Below are 22,948 nucleotides of genomic sequence, written 5' to 3' on the forward strand. Positions count from 1 at the left end.
CATACAAATAACTAGGTGAACCGCGGACCACACCATTTTGCAACATAGGATTCAGTATCAGTTAATGAAAAGAATTTCAATACACCCCACAAAAAGGGATACAGTATAGGAAGGAGTCGAAACAACTTGGCCATAGAAGAGGCATGCTCTGTACCGCCCAGCATTTCACTCAGAATATTCAACGACGTAGTCAGACTCCAACAAGTATTTTCGAATATTTCATTTTTTTTATTGTGTCATCTTGAATCGAAAATGGGAACTATTCTACACCAGTGGTTCCCAACCTGGGGGACGCCCCCCATGGGGGGGAGGCGTGAAAGCATCTGAAGGGGGGCGCGAAGAAGCGCTCAACTTGAAAAAATTTTCGCGCTCTGCGCGATTTACTTCCAAATCACGCGTGTTTCTCTTTATATAGACCAAATTTCATATTTTTTATAATTCTCTCATTAGCAGTCATAACCTTCCATGCCATCAAACAATAACCTGTTGAGGTTGCTAGAGCATCCCGGTTGGATTTTGTGATATCATCAATCACAGGTTTATTAATATTTTCATCGTTTCAAAACATCACAAGACTGCGATACATTATACAATGAAAAGATAGGAAGGTGACGATAAGGGGCGCGCGAATTTTTTCACTATCATAAAGGGGGGCGTATCTGAAAAGGTTGGGAACCACTGTTCTATACCAGTGGTCCTCGACTTTTTTGTCTTCGCGGACCCTTTTGGACCGTCACGGACCCCCGCATTTGATGAAATTCGCGTCGTCGATTTGATACCAACAAGTAGCCTACCGAAAATCCATTTCCACAAAGATAGGTGGTGGCGAAAGTAATAATAACGCTTCCGGCGACATCTTTGGGTATGATCGCAACATATATTCTCTGCTCTTGTGACGTTTTGAAACGATGAAAATATTAATAAACCTGATTGATTGATGTGGCACCAAAATTGAGAAACAGATTTCTAATGAACATATAACGTCCAGTCACTACTCATTTCTATCTAGCATAGGGTTACCATATTTTTGTAATCCAAATTCCGGACGCTCTTGAGCGCCCATTAGCGGATTTCAAATGAAGTAAATGAATATGACGTCACACCAGGAAAGCTTTGTCCATCCACTAGAGGTGGTCACGATCCGGTTCAGGAGTATGTGGTTGTGTGTTGTAAGTTGTAACCAGGGCTGAAGCCACATTTTTTCCCCCTACCACCCAAATAAACACTGATCTTGAGCCCACCGTAGGCGAGATAGCGCGGTGGTAGCGCCGTGGCGAGATAGCGCAGTGGTATAATCCGCGGCTGCAACACCAATGGGTGCGGGTTCGAGGTCGACTTCCGAATTCCGATACCTAAGTGTTAGAGGTTTACCTATAGGCTCCTCCTCGCCACCTCATCCGCGTCAGCGGTGTCTTACAAAAGCCTAGAGGTGGGCCGTGCTGTAAGTCGGCAGTTACGGAAAAATAAGAAGAATATCGGCCTGGTGTAAATGACCATAGTAGTCGACAAACACCATGAATACCCCAAAACAAGCAAGCAAGCCCACCGTAGGGTAGTCGATGCAACTTGTGGGGGCTTACTATATGCATCTGGTCGTTAAATGATTTCAATGAATATGTCAATAATATTGATTCTTCCATATATAATTATATAATTTGATCCCTCTCCGTCCACATGATCAGAGTTAGCGGTAGAGCTGGTGGAGCATGATGACTTCGAAAATGCAAGAAGCGTACATCGTACATTGTACATCATCGTTGGGTCATGACCAAACGGCTTAAACCGACTCTATGAATATACGGTTATCTTGTAATTGCGACAACAACGAGACTTATTTCTGTAACTGAATGTTATTTTCATTTATTTGTTGATCGCAGTTTGCGAGGGTAGTAGTCCCTATATTAAAACCAATAAATGTGATACTAAATCGCGCGCAGCGCGAAGAAAAATTTCATGTAGCTTACATGTGTCCAAAAATAATATCGTTTCTGTGGATTTAGGAAAAAAATTATGAGCTTACTTCAAAATTCCGGACATTTAGGCATATTTTAGAAATTCCTCCCGGACGCCGTTTTAACAGTGAAATTCCGGACATGTCCGGGAAATTCCGGACGTATGGCAACCCTAATCTAGCAGCTCATCTTGAAATGATTCTGGAATAGCGGTTGTATATCACAGGAGAAATTGAATTTTTGCAAACAAATTTTTACTCCAACAAAAGCAGCAACAATTTTGTATTAGTAGGTTTCAATAGTTGGTTCGTGGTTCGTTACCTCTTGAAAAGAGAAAGATCGAGGCACTCAAAAAGTCTTCGAGCTCAATGAATATTTTATTACAATCTGTTTTATTGAAATCTATCAGTAGGCCATTGGCAATTTGGCAATTAAATCGAGTTTGCATTGTATTGCATGTTTGTGGTGTCTTAAAGTGATAAAAATTGCTAATAAACCCGAAGTGCATAGTAATATTCCATCTCAGACGGCCATTCTGTTTATGAGAGTCCTGAAGTTTTAGCAGTTCTATACGGCTCAGTGCTTACGAGCTCGGCTCGTCCAAAGTCAGTTGAGTGACTTTGGGCTCATCTAACTTCATTCATGCGTGCACCCAGGCATGACGTTGTGACGTGTACGCCAGTGACGTCATGTAACAGCTGTTTCTAGTATCCATCCGAAATATTTTGAGCAAAATCGCAGCAGGCTCGACAAGTTATTGCGCGGCTGAAAATGAATTTGCAACAATCTGAGACGTGACGCAACCGATGATAAATCCTGTGATGGGTAATGAATGTGGGGGAAGAAAGGGTTATGGTTAGGGGGGCTCCCATGGTACCCTAAATCAGTGGTTCTTAACCGGTGTTCCAAGGAACACTAAAGGTGCCCTGGGCCAGTCTGTTTTAGCATCCCGTTATACACAGTTAATTTCGTGCGCCAGAAATTTTTGGTAATGTAATAATGTGCAGTTGGATGTGTATTGTATTGTAGATTTTTGTTTTCGTGACTCGGCGAAAACTTGAGTTCCGTAAATGTTTGCAGATTAGCATAAGTAGGTTAGTAAAGGTGCCTAAACCGATTATAGATGCCATAAATTTTGATATGTTCATGGGGAACCCTGATTAGTGATCATGTTGTTTTGGATAACAGAGTATACTATAGACTATGAGATTAGATATAGTAACTGGTAGTTGAAATAGATTTGGTGTTCTTGGTCCTAAAACATTCCTCGAGGTCCAGCTGTCCAGGCAGGGTTGTAATGACTCGAGTTGCGATTTTTTGATGACTTGACTTCTAGAAATGCGGAAAATGACGCGACCAAGTCATATGACCTGAGACTCGGACAGCCATGACTGGCATTTCATTATAGTTTCAAATCGTAAAGTTACCACATTGTTGGTATTTCATCAATCAGTGCCTGCTGGTAGGCCTACTTGAAAAATGGAGCCAGAAACTCAATAGTGAGAATTACTGTAGCATGAATGTGGGGCATTCAATATCACCCTGGCAGAGTTGAAGATAAAAGAGGGTTCAACATGACTAAAACCCGAAACAGAAGACATGACTCAAACTCGACCCTCTGCTCCCCAACTCGTTGGTGAATTGAGAATGACTCGAGTCAAAACTAGAAAAGATTGACTTGTGACTTGGTTACTATCCTGGCTTCAGGCAATTTCATTTTGGGTAATCATGAGCATTGTATTCATAATGATCACCGCACATTTTGGCTAACGTGATGATCAAAAATCCAGTCTCCTTGTTACTATTTTCATGTCTGGCGACACTTCATTGAAGGATTCTTGTTACCTATTTCCAAATCTATGTAGAGAATCAATACTCTCTAATGTAGTTGGTTTCTATACAACAAATGAGCTCCTGGAATTCATGAAAGATTACGGAATATTGCATTGCTAACCGGAGAAGTTGAAGGTGAGTCTTTTTTGCTAGTGTATCTCAGTCTTCCTTTGTAAATATTATTGTCATTTTGAATCTGCCCCAGGTCAAAACCTAACGTTGCTTGTTGGTGTTTCCTTTACAGCAGTGAAATACATATGGGCATGCGACACTTGAACTTGTGTGGGTTAACGTTCAATTTTTGGGTTCGGAGCTATAAAATCACATGATCAACTGTTGGGCAACCCCTGACATCGAGAATCTGTCGCTGCCGAGTCTTTGGTAGACTTGCATTGTTAAAGCACACTTGATACCAGCAATTACTGCAATTGTAAATTTTCGGGTTAATTTCAATATGAATATACTATACTGTTCAATTTTGTATTGAAGTTCTGTACCTCCAAGAAGCTCTTCAATTACTACAATGCTTTAGAAACTTATCTACAAACTTGCAGATAAAATTTTTGATGATGCTAATCGCTATCAATCCAAATGTCATGTGTCTGCACAAGTAACACACCATCTGCTGTTTTTGTAAGGACTGTCAGTGATATTTTGAAAAACCAATTTCGAAGCATACAAATAGTACTTAGCTCTTGCGCTGCGCTGACTTGTTGGAGACTGCAATACCAACAGCTGTCATTGATGCATGTGATACACCAGGGCACTATGTTACAAAGGACATGCATGGTCTTGAGGAAAATGTTGTCTGCACAAAGTGAGGAAAATGTTGTCTGCACAAAGTGAAAGGAAAATGCTGCGTTTTATTGGAATGTAACCCAATTATCCCATCTGAATGGTCAAATTGTCCCGTTTGAGCCATTAATTACCCGCAGGCTAGGAACCAGAACTCTGGTTGGTGATGTGGTGATCTACGTACTAAATCAAATTCTCGTGTAATGTCTACCAAAAATACCGATCCATGTCTTTTCATATAGTAAGAGAACGTGTTTTCATTGCAAATACTTCGAAATGGTCTTGATAGTGTGATATATCAACGATAAAGAAGACATCATTAAAAATATTCACATTTCAAGAAGGATCTGACATGAATGGACAGTACAGTAGTTACAACCAGTGCATAAAGTTATTGAAGAATCTGCAGACTAGTCCAAGGTCTTGTAAATGATAACCACGCTGTGACTTCTGTATGTAAATGTTTATCCTAGGATAGGAAAGCATTAGAAGGCAAGAGTGAACCGGTGATAGTGCAGGTAAAGCAACAGAATTCATCACATTGTAGTTTTGTTTGGAGATCTTTTTTGACAAGGTCCTTGCTTTACAGACTTTCGCTTAAAAATCAAACATATATGATCTTAAAAGACTCACTTGTTCTTGTGCAAGTCGTGTCTACACTCTACTGCCACTTAAGGAGGTGCCAAAAATGTATAGTGTCTAAAAATCAGGATCTTAGAATTTGTTGAAGCAGAGGTGATTTTTGAATAGCATTGCACGATTTTGATCAGCCCTCTTTTTAACCCAGTGACCGTAGACAGAGAAAGATGATGCGTCTATCAATTTTCTAATAGCTTTCGAAGAGTAAGGATCTTTGCCTATGATAACACACATTGTTTTTTTCACATTTTGACTCAATTTGGAAACTACAACGCCCGCTAGTACCGTCCATATTGCTACACGAAATTTTTTTCTCGGGTTAAAACCTTGACTGAAATATCGATTTCCATCTTCTACATGTTGAAAAAATGGGTGATTTAGTGCGCCTTTTGCAGTAAGCCGTTTGTCGGGATCAACTTCGAGAAGTTTTATTATGATATCTTTCGCACAGCTTGAGATATCATCCCAATCCGGGCTTGGAAATGAATAGTTTCCTTCCATGATTCTTCGAAACATGACCATCTGTTTCCTATGCCAAAAAGGCGGAACTCCTGCTAGTAACGTGTACATGATCACCCCACTCGCCCACATGTCCACCTCTTTACCATATCCAGGGTTCAGTTCATTTATAGCACATTTCAGCATTTCCGGTGACATATATCCCGGTGTTCCGCATAATTGCCTCAACTGCTGCCGATCATGTTCAAGAGCCACTGCAAACCCAAAGTCAGAGAGATGAATCTGTTTATCATCATCCAAGAGTATATTTTCCGGTTTGAGATCGCGATGAACTATGTTTTGCTGGTGAAGAAACGCTACAGTCTCGAGCAAGGCACGCATTGTCTGTCGCGTCTGCTTTTCATTAAATTTGACGACCTCCGTGAGGTAATCAAACAGTTCTCCCTTGTGTAAAAGTTCAAATACTAAAAACATGAGAGTTTCCGTCTCGAAGACATCAACCAGTTCGATAATATGCATCTCGCCAGACACCATGCGTAAGATCTTTATCTCATTGTGCGTGACCGTTCGTAAATCTTCGCCAACAAGTTCCCCGTTTCCGATTAAATCTATAATTTTGACCGCGTATTCTTTGCTGGTAGTCCGACGAACGCATCTTCTCACTGTGCTGCTCGCTCCAGTCCCGATAATCTCTTTCGGCTCGTACTTTGCGTAAAACTCGCGCGCCGAAGCTACATCTGGCAATTCTTCCGCACGAGTCATGGCGCGCGCCTTACAGCTTTTCTCCACCAACTGGAAAAGATGACATACGCATCTGTTACATCATAGCCCAAAAGAGAGTAGGTGTCTAGGTGTGTTCTGTCATAATCGCGAGATCAGCTGACGCCGTTCGCGCGTGTCGATAGGAAAGAGTGAGAACGCGCGGCTCTTCATAAAGAGACAACCTGGCCGGGTGTTGTTGGTTCGGTAATTTTCCATTGCTGAAATTGTGGCTTTCCCAGCGTGAACTGATTCTTTGTGACTTGTCCACGTTGCGAATGCAACTTCGTAATTGCGGAACTGCTGAGAAGAAAGACCATAACAGCAAATTGACATCCTGTCGTTTAACTTATATGAGCATACGAGCGGGCAGTCGTTATTGAGGCATTTAAGTTCGTCAGTCTACGGCCAGAAATGCACGATGCGTGCGCGCTTTGCCGTATTCATAAACAGTTATGTGACACTGGGCATGTGTTCATGGTCATAAATATTCGATCTATCCGACTGTATATGGGAGCAAAGCAATTCAGATATCAGTATATTTGAAAGTCTTGGTTAGGAGGGGTTTACTTTCGTGATGACACTGAAAGTTATCATTTCAAAACACCACGAGATTGCGATACAGTGAATGAATGAATAAATGATAGGAAGGTGTCTAAACGAAACGGCTTGAAGCAGTCTTAGAATTCAGACACTCACCCGGGCCTAGGCGACTCAAAGAAGAAGTAGGCACGCTGAAGGAAAAGTAATGGAAGATAACATAAAAAAGTTGAAGCGATAAAAATGGGTTGACATGTGTCGTATACGAGTAGAAATAAACCGAGCAAGGGCCGAATCATAGACGTGGCACACTTTGAAAATAGTACCAGTGATGGCATTCGATTCCACCAATAAAACGCAACCGATTCTGTTAAGCGTTTCGTACCACGCACCTGGGATATCGCGATCGCATCATAACATTGACTCAGTCAATATTTGAAACATCAATCTGGTTGACAAACTGCATAGCTAGTCCACCTAGTTGCATTCGTACTTTCCCATTGCTCAGAGCCAACACCTTATATCAACAGCTGGATAAGAGATTGTCAATACGTTGACCTAAATATTAGCGGATGGAGATTGTCCGCACACAAGACAACAGCCTCAGTTGACCGTAATCAGGGCAGATACGTTGTCGGAGGTTCTAATTCACGATGCGGATGAAATTCTGTTTGTTAGAGCGCTTTCACAATGATGTGAGAAAATCAAGGAGTTGAAAATGCCTTTCTTCTCCGTGAAGGAGATATTTGCACTCACTGTTGTGATACCGCCTTGGCGGAAATGTAACATTTGTCGCGCATAGGCCTAAATCGAAATGAACGTCTTGACTCGTCTTTGTAGCGAAGGGTTCACGCAAACATCTATTGATGTTTTAAATCAAAGCACTGCAATATTGCGATATAATGCAGACTGTTGCACAGAATTTCTATGAGGCGCACAGACGTGAAATAGATATTATGACACGTCCACGAAGCTGACACAGAAAATGAGTTGATTGTCGCGTCACGTTGAGTCTAATCAAAGTCCAAGCGATCACGCGCCGTTTGTTGATAGTGTGACAGCTTTCATAATTATCATTGGTTATTCCGCAGTCTACAGAATTTATAACAGCTGCCTAGGAACAAGGTGCAAACAAGAACTAATTGTTGCTGTTGGGTGGAATTCACATTGAAATAGACCCGAGTATTTTCGGCTGACACTCGTCAGGGGTAATCGTCAGCAAACAAAATATGACGTCATCGGCATGAAATATCGAATAATCGAGGCGAATCGAATCAACAGACATAGTTGAATTTACATGTACATGTACTATTTTTACGTACCTCAAAGAGTTTTTTTTAAATATAGCTATCCAATCCACACATCAAAATATAACGTTCTGTGCAAAACACTATGCGATATGATGTAAAGGAAGGACGTAATCGAAACGATTTTAAGTATAGCGATTCCATCAAACGCCCAACTTGTGCTCGAACTGGTAAATATGAGGCATGTACGTACAATTGTACTCTAAATGAAAAGTAATATAATGTAACGCACCAGTACCAAGAAAAGCGATAAAATGAGGTAACATGTCGGTAGGCGGTAATGTCCAGCGCAGATTAGTAATTCGACTCCAAATCAGAGTAGGAAATCTAGAATATATTCAGCCATTCCAAATTAGAATAGAATTGGAATTATAGCTACACAGTATTTTCCAAATTAGAAAGGAAACAGGATGACTAAACTTACAAAAACTTGGGAATTGAATTAGACTTCAAATTAGAAAGAAATACAACAAAAATTAACAAAAATTAAGTTCAGCTCGTATCAAATCCGAATTCATTTTCCTAAGCGTGAGAATATAAAATGATCGTGGCTTGGCTCATGCCGCACGATAGGCGTACAGCATGTTGCATTGTAGCATTCTCAGGAAAATTAGATTGGAACTAGATTACCGGCAATTTCACCCTAATATTAGAGGACTAGAATTATCTAGTTGTGCAAGTCTTCTCATTATATCTGAAGTTGAGAAGACGTCATCTCGTCGATTACCAAAACGATGATGTATAGCTGTGTCGCATCAACTGAAATGACCAGTGTTCTCGTGTTGATTGTATTGTTTCTATGGCATGTTCCGAAGCGAACGAAGTGATTGATCCACAAATATATCAGGAATCGCACGTTAAATGCAAGAGTTAGAAACGAACACTTTGATGCTTCGAGTATTGGCGATTGTAAGGTAGCGAAATCACTTCCATCCAGTCATGTGCGCGTGTTTGATGACTTGTTTTACTAAGGCCTTTGAAGAGGAGTTGGAAAACTATAAATTTTCAGCTTTTACAAACTAGATCAGACTTATTGCTACGCAGGTTTTTCAAATCTTATTAGTATTACTACATCTAAGAATGAACGCGTTGGCCAATACGTTAATTTGCCGCCAATTACGAGAATTAATTTATCGTCACAGTGAGCTTTATTTTGCACGCGTCGTACGTCCCAGATTGTCTCAGTTTAAGATCTGAATAGACTATTTGAGATACAGAACTTCGGTATACAATTGAATAAATAACCATATTGAATTAAACCCGGGTATTAGCGCACGGGGTAATCGTCAGCAACTAGTAGAGAATTCACAAGATTTAGATCTGTTTATTGTCCTATGAACGCGACTTGTCACTCCGACGGGGCTTCGGTCATTCCTGTTGAAAACCAGCGTCGATTCCTTGCAGTTTTAAAGAGGCGCAGTACAGGGCGATTAGAAAACCCGTCGTAAAGAATTGCCGCAGAATTAGTGACATCATCGTAATTGTCGCGCGTTTAATGAGTCCGTAATTGGTGCTTCCGAGCGTTTGCTGCGAAATACTTGACATCTGGCTAGCGGCGCCCCTTGCACCCGATATGTAAATTTACAAGTAATTTTCCATTAACTGGATTTCATGAGCGTAGCTCGACTTTGCCCGGCGTGAAGTCACAGCGAGGAATCATATTGATGTCACAGTAGCTTCTTTTGTGCGTTATCAGCGGATGTAATCCCTGCTTTTATTGACAGAGAGTTGCGTCATCTCGGTGGGTGCTTTAGCGTTGTACGGTACAGAATAATATGTATGAGCAGCATGCCTAATCTAGTACAGTTCAGTCTATTCATAATTTCATCAATTCAAAACACCGCAAAATTTAATTAAAATGGAAAAATAGGAAGGAGTATAAAGACTTGAAATAGCCCTTCAATCAGACGCCCCACTGAAACCTAGAACGAGACATTTCAATTAGCACGGAATTACGACACAACAATCAGATTGCGAGCGTCGGTGTGCGATTGATTAAACTCGGATCTGAGACTCGATCTAAATAATATTCGTTAAGTTCCGATAAATAAACAAACATCTATGGTTTACCGTTGCATATTACAAACATTTATAGTTCACCTTGATTTAAATGGTGAAAGGATGAGATAGATCGAGATTAGTTTGATTATCTAATATAATTTTCAAGTTCTGTACCACGAACCAGCGATTATCTAATAATGAGTACCGGTAGTCTACCATACCATATGAAATGTCAACTCTGAATAATAGGCAGGCACCCATATTGTGTTAGTAACTACATCACGTTAGCTGGTAACTGGTATATCAAATCAATGAAATTCCATTTGTGCTGTGTTTGTTGCTCTGATGTGCTTGGTTATACGGAAGTCGACGCAAACTAATTGGAAAAGCGCAAGTCTTGTCTTTATTTAGCTTTCCTTTAATGATAATTACGCTAATTGGTCTTTCAATAACAGCAACTGTTTTCTCAACATTTGCAACAGCTAAAATATCATAGTTTTGTTACCCGTGATGACTGGTTTGTTGTCATCCCCTGAATAAATAGACTAGGAGAAACCGACTTGGGATTCCATTGAGCTGCCACTGATGGGGTAATTACCATATTATGGCTTCACATTTAGGTCTCTGTGCATTTAAAATTGCTGTATTCTTATAGAAACGCTTGCTTCCTTCCAGTTTTTTTAGTTTGTAGTCGCTTGAAAGTTTGTGGTGTAGCTGCTAGAATGGGTCAGGACGATCAGGTGAGATGCACACTTTTTCACTTGATGTGTGATCATGGCGGGTGTGGGTAATGTGTTGTGAAGCATGGAAAATCGCTAAATGTGATACTTGATTTTGTCAGTTTTATCAATCACAAAAAACACAGCCCTGGTTGTGCACTAATTGCAAGGGTTACTTCATTAAGTACTTTACAATAATAATAACTACCTGCCTCGAATCTGAAGCCCAGAATCATCATTAATCCTTTTTTAGTGCCTTTTTATACTTTTGCTAGAATGGTTTTAAGTTGAACTGATTTTATTGTTGATGTCTCCAATCATTTCAAATCAAGACTTCATGAAGGATGTTTGCTTGACTCTATATGAGCTGCAGGAATCGACCTATGCAAAAATTTTGTGATTCGAAATGCCAATCATTTCATCCAAGTACGGTAATTAATATCTGTTCAGCTGTATGATTATAAGCATGTTTTCTGTTATTTTTTTTATTGATTCTTGCCAATTTAGTGGAATATACTAGTAAAATATTTGGAAACTAGATGGCCAATGCCATTCTTTTGCCATGATTAGTCTCAGCTTGTGACCATTTGTCTACCACTCATTGATTCAAAGTAATTTCTAACCTATTTTCAGAACACGCCATTCTTAACGGATGCTAGAAGCTACGAGACATTTTCAAGGATGTCAAACGAACAGCGAGTGCCTCTTATGACAGATAATGTGGAGAAGGATGTTGCAAAGTGAGTTTCCTTGGAATCGTGTTTTGAATAAGGCTGGGCAAAATCAAGAACCTGGGCGATTCGATACTGAAGCGATGTTAGGCTTCGACCTTCGAGTATCACTCAACATAACGCTACAGTATGGATGATGCAGAAAGTATATATCCGGATGTATCTTTTATGCGACCACAAAAATATACCGGTAATGTCACTTCTCCACGACATTAAATATGATTTGTTATTTTTTGGCCATACCTATTTCGTTGCACTTTATGACAATGCTGTGGATTTGTCACTTTCGTATGCTGCGGTACGATCTATCAAGGTTTACACCCTTTCGCAGCGGGTAATAGCATCGAAACTATAATTGTCATTGATAAATTACTGTTACTAGAAAGGAGCGTTTAATTTCAGTACCGGTACTTGAAAAAATCATCTCTGAACATTTTTCTCATATCATTAGAATTAATACTCGATTCAGATTCAAGCATTGAGGAATTGTGCAGAATGTGCCCAGCCCTAGTTTGTGTGCTGTATAAAATAGTACACTGAACTGAGCTTAAGCGATCTCTTCGCCACAATAATTCAAAATTCCATGCAGGTGACATCATATTTGGCGATACTATTATTGATATACAATGTTCTTTCCAATTCTCTATTAGTTGCTGACGATTATTCCTTGACAACTGTCAGCTGAAAATATCCGGGTTCATTTCAATATGAATATAAATAATACAATATTCAATAGTTTTGGATTCTAGGAAAATGTTACTGTTGTTTTACTCAGGTCTGACAGAATTTACCCAGATATTGAAGACGGAGAATTTGATTCAGAATCCAGTTCAGAATCTGAAAGTCTAGATCTACACAGAAATCCACACCAGACCAGGTATCAACTTTGACCCGAATCTTTTCGTTATCTTGCTCTAATGTTGACTCAATTTGCCAGTGATCTCGGAACATTAATGCATCTTCTGAAAGGGAACATCGGGACTGGTCTGCTTGGATTGCCATGGGCGATAAAACACGCCGGTATCGTGGTTGGTCCGATTCTACTTATTCTCATGGCCGTGATCTGCGTTCATTGCATGCAGGTTTTAGTGAAATGTTCCAAACACTTCTGCAGGTAATTTTATATTTGAACTCGGCATTACTATCTCAAAGTGGAAGCAAACTTGGACAAATTACTAATCTAGATAGTCAAATAACTACTGATTCTTTGAGAAGTTCTAGTTTGAGTTGGAGATTTCGAAGTGAGTAGTTGTAGCTACTCATTTTAAAAATAATTTAGTCTTTGAACTACTAGAAAACACACATTGGCGTTTTGCGTGAATCGGGATACGGTTGTTCTGTTGGTAGCTCAGAGTCCTCACTACTAACAGACCAGTGGTATAGCCAGGTGTTGGTTATGGGGGTCGAAACCCCTCCCATTTCATACTCGAAGCCCCATCCTTTTTAAATATTGATTCTATCTATGGTATTTCTTAGCTGATTAGCAATTCACAAATTCTTATTATCAGTTATTAGTTGTTAAATTGTGGATTTTTGAAGGTTAGTTCTAGTTGTAGTTGCGAATTTTGAAAAGTGATTAATTTTAGCTCTAGTTTCGAATTTTGAAAATCCATTGGTTTGTACAAGTGTAATTCGGAGGACTGATTGATAATTCTTTTTCAGAAAACTTGGAATCCCGTCTTTGGACTACGGTCGCGTAATGTACTACAGTGTGCAGTACGGCCCGAACGCCAAGCTTCAACGTTACGCGTCAAACGCAAAAACAATCGTCAACATTTTCCTAATGATAACGCAGCTCGGATTTTGCTGTGTTTATTTTGTTTTTATGGCTCAAAACATAAGACAGGTTTGGTTTTGAGTCTCTCCAAGTCCAAATGTATTTCGATAATTCGTGACTCTGCTTGCAGGTTGTCGCTAGTCATGTGGACAACCCTGACAGTGTTCCTGGTGATCGGACGTTTATGGGTTTAATCGCGATACCCATCGTACTGTTGGTGTTCATCAGGAAGCTGTCAGTTCTTGCCTGGTTTTCTCTAAGCGCCAACATTGCCACGCTGGTGTCGCTTGTCATCATTTTCGGATATGTTTTCAAGGTGAGGAATCCATCCAACCGTCTATGGCATAGTTTGACAATTTGAAAATTTTCAGTTTTTCCAAATTAGATTTGAATTCGAATCAGCTACATTTTTTCCAAATTAGGTATGAACTTTGTATTAGAATGACTAAATTCCAGAGGTGGCGAAAGCAGTCATCTTTGGTGCTCAAGTAGAATTAGAAGTATTGATTTCAAGAAAGTGAAAAAGTAGGTGTTCTACACCTAGTTTTGCCTAAAAAATTAAAAACTGTCGAGTAAAAGTAGTGCAAGTACCTGAAATCTTATTGAAGTTAAAGTACTTCGCCTATGTTGAATTCGCAAAAACTTTGAAATCGAGTGAAATTCCAAATTAGAAAGAAATGCGCCAAAATCCAAGATCAGTTAGTATCATAAAAGAATTGATTCTCACAAGCACAAGAATGTCAAATGCCTGTACAGTGTACACTGAGCCTGGCTCGTTTCGCACTATACAGTTCTATAGCATTTTCAGGAGCAGCAGAAATTAGATTGGAATTGAAATGAGAGTATAGAAACATTTCACAAATTGTATTAGAATCAGATTACCGACAATTTGCTCTACTGAATCTAATTTGGCGGTAGAAGTCCATGGTGTCAATCTGATTGGTCAAAATTTTGTTTTGCACAGGGAGGATTGGAGGTGGCTGACAGTGTGGAGCTCGCCGCAGCCCCGTCCCAGGTCCCAATGTTTTTCGGCACTGCAATCTATGCTTTTGAAGGCATCGGCGTCGTTCTTCCTTTGGAAAATTCAATGCGAAACCCGCAACGTTTCCCCGTGATTGTGTACGGCGGCATGACGATAGTCTCGAGCCTTTATCTCAGCATTGGAGTTATCGGATATCTGAAATACGGCACCGAAATTTGTGGCAGCATCACCCTCAATCTTCCGAATGATCCGTGAGTCTATGTGTTGTATTAACGAGTGGGGCTGGGCGAAATTGAGTATCTGGGGGATTCCGTTCAGAGTATTAAGCGTCGAGTATTTGAGTGTCACCTATTATTACTCAACATTGATAATAATGTCTTAGTTAGCAAGTTCAAATATATATATTATTGCGGCTACTAGGCCTACGTGTCATCCAAACTAATTTTGTAGTTCTAGTCTTCTAGACCGTGATTGTTTTGCTGGCACTTTGTGACCATTGTTAGGATCCATCTATATTTGACAGAAATTTTGTTCCATGAATATTTTTTAGTACCACAACCCGAATGATATGGGGCTTTTGAGCAGATACCGATAAGACCTTCACCGATAACTTGAAATTATTCATCTAATATTCAACAGATATGGCATCTAGTTTAAGGAAGGCGCATTCCGATAACTTCACAGCATCAATTTGAATATCTTTACACCCATGGCCATGCTTGCACATGAAATAAACTAGAAAGGCTGCATCTGAACACTTGTAAGCTATAAGTAATAGATGTATAGTCCTAGTGTAACAGTCCCAGATTGTAGTTCTTCTCTGGCTCCTTACTACCATGCTATGACATCACGGAAATGCGATATTTTTCAACTATCATGGCTTATACCTGTATTTCTTCAAAGTGTGATATTGCCTCGAAATTATCGGCGAAATTGTAATCGTTAAGGGCTGTGATTGGTTTTTTAATGGAACTACGGCTTCTTGGTTTCGAGGTTCCAATAGTCGAAATATTACTGTCGGTGTGAAGGTGCATATTTTGTTACTCGAACAAATAGACTTCCACTATTCGACTCAAATCATTACAATTGACACTCGACTCGTATTGCTGTGCTCAGCCCTACTGATCACGCTGGAAGTAGCTTCTCAAAGCGTCTCAAATTAAAACTTCTCTACCAAGGTTCGCTCAACTGGTCCGGGTGTGCGCCGCGTACATGGTCTTCATTTCTTACAAGCTTCAGATAACCGTTCCAATCTCAATAGTTCAGCCACAGCTTGAGAAAAAGTTTGAGAAGGAAAATCCGCTTATCGACATGATAATGCATACGATATTCGCCTTTGTGACATGTGAGGAGAGCTCATTGTGGCTTTCGGTTTCTGTCACCATCTGCTTTGGTTTCACTTAGCTGGCACATCATCCATTTTTGTCCCGTAACGTCATATTTTTAAGCTGTTTGTGATGTCTTGTACAAGTTTATGATCATTGCTGGCATTTCATCATCTTTTTTAGATCCTCTGAGAGGTATATGCAATTCATATTTACTTTGCAATATGTGAGAAATATGATTTATTATTTCATGCTTCCTGCATAATACTTGTACAATGTAGTACATTTGCGGTGGTGCAATGTACTTAAGTTGTGCTTACTTTGGTTTGACAAAATTTTGTTCCAGATTACAGACAGACATGATGTCAAATTCAGGATTGGACAATAGGAAAATTTTAAGCTTTACGAAATTAGATTAGAATTAGTATTGTAGCCACAGTTTTGTTTCCAAATTAAACTAGAATTGGGATTGTATCAACACAGTTTTTTCCAAATTTGATTAGAGTGACTGAATTCTCAAAAACTTGGAAATTGCACCAAATTCAAAAAAATGTTCAGTTCATATCAAATCATAGTTGATTGGCATTAGCTCGGGAATGGCAGAGTCTGCACACCGACTGGCTCGTTTTGCACTATACAGTTCTCGTGCAGCGCTTTCAGAAAATTAGAATGAAAATGACAACATAGAAACATTTCACAAATTAAAAATCTCTAGTTGCCCAAGGCTGGTCAAATCTGGTTTGGTATCATGTTTCAATTCCACCTATCATTAACTCTTGTCCTGTTTTATTTTTCAAGGTTGTACGGGGTAACGAAATTGCTTTTTGTTTGGGTGATATTCGTGACATATAGTCTCCAGATGTTTGTAATACGCACAATCCTCCTGCCTGGCTTAAAGGCCCGTCTGCAGAGCCGATACAACTCGGCTCTAGAACACGCGTTCGTCACCACCCTGGCACTGACCACATGTGAGGGAGTGACTTGCATCCTTGACCAGCATTGGGAGTGTGTGCCCATCCGAGTGCATGTGACGTCACGTTGGCTAGGCTTAAGATATGTGCATGACGTATTGTGTATTTTATGCATCACAGCCGGACTTGTACAAACTACTGGAAGTTTAGAGTGCGCAATTTGAACTACAACTAGACCTGCTCACTTTTCAAAACTCGCAACTAGAACTACTCACTTTCGAAAATGCGCAACTAGAACTATATCTCTTGTTTCTTTGTTTTGTTTTATTCACACAACATTAGAGCTTATCACCTATAAGGTCATTTGCGCCCAGGCCCAGTACATAAATATCAGTAATGTCAGATGTCTTTTGATTTTTGCTCTTTCAACTTGGTCTTTTGCTGCCATCTTTCTAGAGTTCAGCTCTCTCTTTCTCTGGGCTTTTCAAGTCACTTTTCAAAATACTCCACTAGAACTCAAACTACTCACTTTTCAAAACTGATAACTAGATCTAGAAATACTCACTTTTCAAAATGCGCAACTAAGACCAGACCTCAATTTTCAAACTACCTATGTAATTAGAACTATACACACTTTACAAAATGCTCTGCAAGAACACACTTTTCAAAACTCGCCTCTACAACCAGTCACTTTTTAAAATCCATAGCTATTCACTTTTGAAAACGCACAACTATAACTAGAACTACTCGCTTTTCAAAATCCACTACTACAACTGGAACTACTACGGTACTCACTCTTCAAAACTCGCACCTAAAACTAGAACTAGAACTACTCATAAAACTATTAGGTAATTGACCGTCAATTAACTAGATTGGTAGTTTGTACAAGCCTGATCACTGCTATTTCTAAGCATGACGACTTCTCTAAGATGACACTGCAACGCGTGCCGGTATGTAATTCCAGACTTGGACAAACACGTCTCATTTTTTTGGCAGTTTAGCCGATGCTTGCAAGATATTGTATTCGTTCGTGGTATTTATGGGGTATCTACTACAGTTTTACGTTCCGTTTCAAATTCTTGATTCGTGGATCAGACAGCGTCGAAATCCACGCGTGTACGATGCAAGCCTGCGGGTTCTCGCCGTTTGTGGTACCTGTAAGTAAATGTGGAATAACAGATGCTTTCGAATGATCCTACATGTTCAGATTTTGTTTCGTGATATTTTCAAAGGTTTTATAGCGGCCTTAGTTGTAATTCCTGGAATCAAAGTGCTTATTTTTGCATGATTTTGCCTGATGCTGCAAGCTTGCATGTGAATGTTGATTGTATTGTGGACTTTGAATCCGACAGCCGGTAACTCGTATATCGAAACGGCAATGAGAGTTCTTCCGTTGCTGTTTCGATTGCTTTGAGTTTGGTTGTCAAACTATAGATAACTAATCTATGGCTATATGTGCAACACGCGACTGAACAATGAGATAGAGCTAGAAATCGGTATTATTGCAAACAATCAGATCACTGTTACAGAGTATTGTTTTGGCAATTGTATTGCTGTGCTCTCATTGTTTTGAAAAATGCCGATTTTCGACTGTTGAGGAAATTTTCGGGTAGTTGCAGTAATTCCGAAAATTTATATTAGAATTGATGGTGGGCACAATGATTCGAATACGTGAAACTGAATTGAGTAATAATTCTAATAATGCCAGTAGAGTATTGAAATGAAACACTCTTTGCCACTAAGTTAAGGTAAGCTTCGATGTAATTTTCCGCTGTGGAAGGCTTGAACCTCGAATGGTTGTATCTCAGCATACGAAACATACAGTACAAAGAAACGCACATTAGTGGAAATGACATATCTGTGGTGTCGTGATCAACACGCAGCATTGTCACAAAGTGCGTTGAAATAGGTGAAGGTCGAAAAAACACCACCAAATTATATTTAGGGTGACGTGGAACTGGAATTATATTCTTTGTGGCAGCGTAGAAGGTGCAAATTTAAACTTTCCATGTCAGTGAGACTTGAAACCTAATACTTACTCAAAATCAAATCCCTTGGGTGCTCTGTTTTGCCCAGCGGTAATCACAATCTATTATTTCAGAACCAGTGCGACAATAGCTTTTGTTCAAGACCAGTTTTAGTATATTTTGCACTTGGGGTCGCTAGTTATTACAATAACAGTTTACAAAGCTACGAGAAATTGCTAGCTTTGGTTGTCCAACCGTGCAGTCGCGTGTTTCACATCTATCTGTAAGTTACTTATCTATATCATGAGTCTTATCCCTGGTAATGTTGACAGGCGCATGTGCCGTTGCCATTCCGAACATCGGAGATTACATCGCGCTCATCGGGGCTTTCTCATCCTCTTTTCTGGCTCTCATTTTTCCACCCATCATTGAGATGATGACGTTCCACAGCAAGGCGGGACAGGCGGTTTACGAAACCCTCCCCGCACAGGACCAGGAGACACTCATACGGAGTCAAAGGTGAGATCAGTGGCGGTCAAAATGGTCCGTGGACATGTAGTGTTTATAATCAATAACTTTGTTTTAGTTTTGGTAACACGCTCTCATTCACACTTAATTTATCAATCACAGCCTGCAACGTGCTGCGCCCAGTGAAACAAAGCAGGGCCTGTCCTGTTGGACAGTGGCCAAGAACGCGTTCATCCTGATATTCGGAATCGCGGGCTTCGTGGCAGGGACCATCGTCGCGGTACAGAGCATAGTCCACGATCTCCAAAATCATGACTCAAACGAGAAATGTAGCGGAGGAACAGGAGGATCACCAAATGTGACAACTCCATTTGCCACCCTGAATACGACAGCTCCGTTTGAAGGGACGACGTTGAGTACATTGCTACTTGGTAGACCATGACTTCCCAGCTACTGCATGCAGTACGCCTCGAATTGGTCACCCCCAGATCTTCTGTCCGAGTTGCTATCACTGTGAGACAGACATCGCAGCTCAGTACTTTTAGAGGCTCTTGAAAGTACAGGAGTTCCATAGGAATGTATTATTAAGATCTGTACTGCAAAGCGATACTAGACTTTGCATTTTACCTGAGCTATGAAATGAGACGTTTTTATTTTGATGTCAAGTTCCCCCATCTGTTACTACGCATTAGTATTGCCATAACCGCAATAATAAGAGCCCGACCAGAATCAGATTTGCGAGCGAATATACCGATAATTAGCACCTTCAGCGATAACCCTGATCTATTCTGATATTCAGAAGATAAGCCGGCTAGGTTAGGCTCATTTCCAAAACTTTAGATCATTTCTTGGAACAGCTTTACAGCTCCGATATGAAACAAACTATAGAGGCTTCGTCTGGACACCGGTAAGCCATAAGAAATACATCAAAATTCCCAGTCTAGCAGACTTGTACAAACTACTGGGTTTTCAAAGTATGCAACTAGAACTAGAACCACCTTTGAAAGTCCGCAATTAATAAAAACACAACCAACTAGTAACGAAGATACAACTTACTAAATTGGAAATAAGTACAGAAATAATGAAGATAGAATCGCCATTTCAAAACGACAGGGTTAAGATTGTGTTTCGACCCCCAAAACCCACCCACTGGCAAGTCACTGTTAGTAGTGATGACTCTGAGTTGGTGTTTTCTAGTTGTTCGACAACTATTTTTTCTTAAATGCGTAACTAGAACTAAACCACTCCATTTCAAAATCAACCACAACTAGAAAGTAGTTAGTTGACTGTCAACTATCTAGATGGGTGGTTTGTACAAGTCTGCGCTGTAGCAGTCGCAAATTATAGACCTCTGACTCCCTACTACCATGTTGTGACGTCATTAAAATTGTCGAAATTTTTGTACCTCTAATGACCGATACCGATATTTCTTTCAAAGTTCGATATCGACCCGATATTATCGCCGAACCGATAATAATCGGTCAGGCACTTACTGTGTTTCTCTCGTATTTATCGTAATGTGATTTTCTTGAAAATGGAAAGTCACCTGACTTAAAAGTTGACTCGACTCAACTCGAGTGATTTCATTGACAATTGAATACGACTCGATTTGACTCGAGTCGGTTTTTGGATTGACTCGAATGATTTTATTTTAAATGGAAAATGACTCGATCGGTCGGGCTCTAGTCTAGCTTGAAAATTTGTCGGCTCGTTAACGTTTTCTAACGCGCGAAACTGTCATCGCCATTCGAAATGCACTTCTTTCCTCTGCACTTGAATTAGCTTCGTCCTTCAACGAGACCCAGGCATCTTCCACGCCGGTCCGTCCAGATTCAACTGCATCCCTTCTTTTAAAACCTCTTGACGGCAGAGGTGGTCAGCAACGGAGTATCACTTTTTCAGAGCATCGAGTATGGTTTTTGTACTTGTGTGACTTGTTTTAGACGACTTTCGCTTCTACGAAACAATTTTTAGACGAAACTTCCTTCTTACAATTTGGACAAACCAATACTTTCTCAGAGTACTCAAGTAGTTTTTTCGCGCCCGCGCTACGCATTGGTCATGTTTTAGGCTACTTCCACTTCTAGTTGTGACAGTTTTACGCAAATCTACTTTGTGCAATTTGGATATTGATAATTGGAAAAGTTTCCCTTCTTTTATCAGTGAAATTATCATTGAATATGTTTTCAAAAATTACTCCCATTTATAGTGTCTTAGTCATTTTGTGTTAGTTTGAAGATGCATTTTACCATTTCCGGACTGCTTGTTTAAGTACTTTTGAAACATCTGGGATCACATTTGGACAACTAACTAGTTCTAATAGCCTAATTAGACCATTAAAGCGAAATGCCGGTAATCGAATTTGTGAAGGTTTCCTTAGCTATGATGTAATTTTTCCTGAAAATGCTCCAGGACCTTTGCTTGATTGCACGAAACTCTTCTCCAACGTCCTGCTTTCCGCCTCATTTCCTTTGCAATCATCTGCGTCAGCTTTCGGCTTTTTTGTGACCTCGTATTGCGTCGAGTTTTCTTGTAGGCGATTAGAGCAAAGTCTGTGCAATCCTCGGCGTGGTACAATTTGTAGAGAAATGTGATTGCTTGATGTGCGAATAAACGATATTTCACATCTCTACGCTGAGTCTGTGACCTGCGCTGATTTGCACTGCGAGTTATGGGCATATACATACAAAATACATATAGGTTTAATTTTCCATAGGCGACTGACTAAATGACTGGAGCCGAATGTTCCTGTCTTGGGAATCTGAACCTCACAAGACAAACACCATCAAAAATTATATGCCAGTGAAGAAATACCAATTTGAAATCGTGTGTGTGTCTTAGCTTATTAGCCTACGTTTGGGCGATTCTATATTTTTATTATATAGCAGACAGGAGGTCACGAAATAACATCATGTTACGGAGTTATACCAACGGGCCCTACAGTTTCCAAGACACCTCACTCAGCTCTACCGGCAAATCTGATTACGCGAGCATAGAGATGACGTGAAATTGATAGCAATATATATATCTGCAATTCCCGATCTTATTGACCAATTTTATCATGAATTATCGAAACTTTTCGCGTTTCGTGGATAAAGCGAACAACGTGATTGGGGGTATGTTTATCACCCTATGGGAGCCCAAAACCCGATTTTTTTGGGTGGGGTGGGGCTGACGAAGTGTTGTTTCGTTCCTGCCAACGGGTATACGCCCGAATATAATAACATCACATAACATATTTTTTATCTGAACAAGTCACACACAATGTACAATGCGATGTCATGAACAGATAGGAGGATGTCGAGCGATCCTTTACTCTAGCATCCACCTCGGCCTAGAGTGCCCGATGCCGCAGTTCTTTTTCGATGTTGATCTCTTTGAAGCCGCGACCCTTTCTACTAGTTCATTCCATTCATTGAGAGTGCTTTCTTTCGTCGGGTCGGGTCGGGTCTTGGGCTGGGCTTTTTTGTCGCCGTAAGAACGGCAACGGCAGGGGAAGAGGAGCCCAGATAAACCTCCGACGGGGATCGAATCCTGTACGTCTGCGTGCTGGGCGCTTATCGTAACCACTACACACTATCTCCCCTGCTATTATTGAGCGATCCTACCTTTTCAAACACACCTCACTCAGCTCTGCCAGTAAATCTGATTACGTGAGCAGAGAGAGGATAAAAATCATCATCATCATCATTGATAGCAATATTTCACAATTCCCGATCATTTTACCGATTCAATCATAAAGTATAGAAAATGTTGGCACTCAGCGCATTTAGGCGAGAAAAG

The 22,948-nt window shown here is 40.2% G+C and overlaps 3 protein-coding genes and 1 long non-coding RNA gene across 11 annotated transcripts in view; 1 reads left to right on the forward strand and 3 right to left on the reverse strand.

Moving 5' to 3' along the window:
* The window catches only part of LOC145457804 (RNA polymerase-associated protein CTR9 homolog), a 486,484-nt gene that overhangs the window by 307,192 nt on the left and 156,344 nt on the right, over positions 1-22,948 (reverse strand). The gene's annotated exons all lie outside the window — the stretch shown is intronic.
* On the forward strand, positions 2,838-21,797 carry LOC145458109 (proton-coupled amino acid transporter 1-like). Of its 7 annotated transcripts, XM_080336431.1 has the most exons (11): positions 2,838-3,920; positions 10,970-11,025; positions 11,638-11,744; positions 12,511-12,612; positions 12,673-12,849; positions 13,398-13,581; positions 13,643-13,828; positions 14,477-14,745; positions 16,618-16,787; positions 19,030-19,216; positions 19,328-21,797. In XM_080336431.1, the coding sequence occupies exons 2-11, from the start codon at positions 11,008-11,010 to the stop codon at positions 19,605-19,607; spliced, it is 1,680 nt and encodes a 559-aa protein (XP_080192557.1). In that variant the 5' UTR covers positions 2,838-3,920; positions 10,970-11,007; the 3' UTR covers positions 19,608-21,797. The 7 variants fall into 7 exon arrangements, with proteins under 7 accessions (XP_080192557.1, XP_080192561.1, XP_080192562.1 ...); XM_080336435.1 differs by lacking the exon at positions 10,970-11,025 and having other exon boundaries at positions 2,842-3,920; XM_080336436.1 differs by lacking the exons at positions 2,838-3,920; positions 10,970-11,025 and adding an exon at positions 8,492-10,875.
* Positions 4,411-7,740, reverse strand: LOC145458110 (phosphorylase b kinase gamma catalytic chain, liver/testis isoform-like). The gene has a single exon (XM_080336438.1). The coding sequence runs from the start codon at positions 6,438-6,440 to the stop codon at positions 5,295-5,297; it is 1,146 nt and encodes a 381-aa protein (XP_080192564.1). The 5' UTR covers positions 6,441-7,740; the 3' UTR covers positions 4,411-5,294.
* Positions 16,789-17,425, reverse strand: LOC145458111 (uncharacterized). The gene is made up of 2 exons (XR_013921070.1): positions 17,324-17,425; positions 16,789-16,967 (listed from the first exon to the last, which is right to left on the reverse strand). It is a non-coding gene; the product is annotated as an uncharacterized LOC145458111 (long non-coding RNA).

The sequence above is a fragment of the Botryllus schlosseri genome, chromosome 15 (assembly GCF_051294905.1).
Source record: "Botryllus schlosseri isolate E-star chromosome 15, Bs_hap1, whole genome shotgun sequence".
NCBI lineage: Eukaryota > Metazoa > Chordata > Ascidiacea > Stolidobranchia > Styelidae > Botryllus > Botryllus schlosseri.

Excerpts from the sequence above, each read along its gene's own strand:
- LOC145458110 (XM_080336438.1), bottom strand. The coding sequence starts at position 6,440 with ATGACTCGTGCGGAAGAATTGCCAGATGTAGCTTCGGCGCGCGAGTTT.
- LOC145458109 (XM_080336431.1), top strand. Across the intron at positions 11,745-12,510 it reads GTGGAGAAGGATGTTGCAAA|GTCTGACAGAATTTACCCAG; the intron begins GTGAGTTTCCTT and ends TGTTTTACTCAG. Across the intron at positions 13,829-14,476 it reads TTTTCGGATATGTTTTCAAG|GGAGGATTGGAGGTGGCTGA; the intron begins GTGAGGAATCCA and ends TGTTTTGCACAG.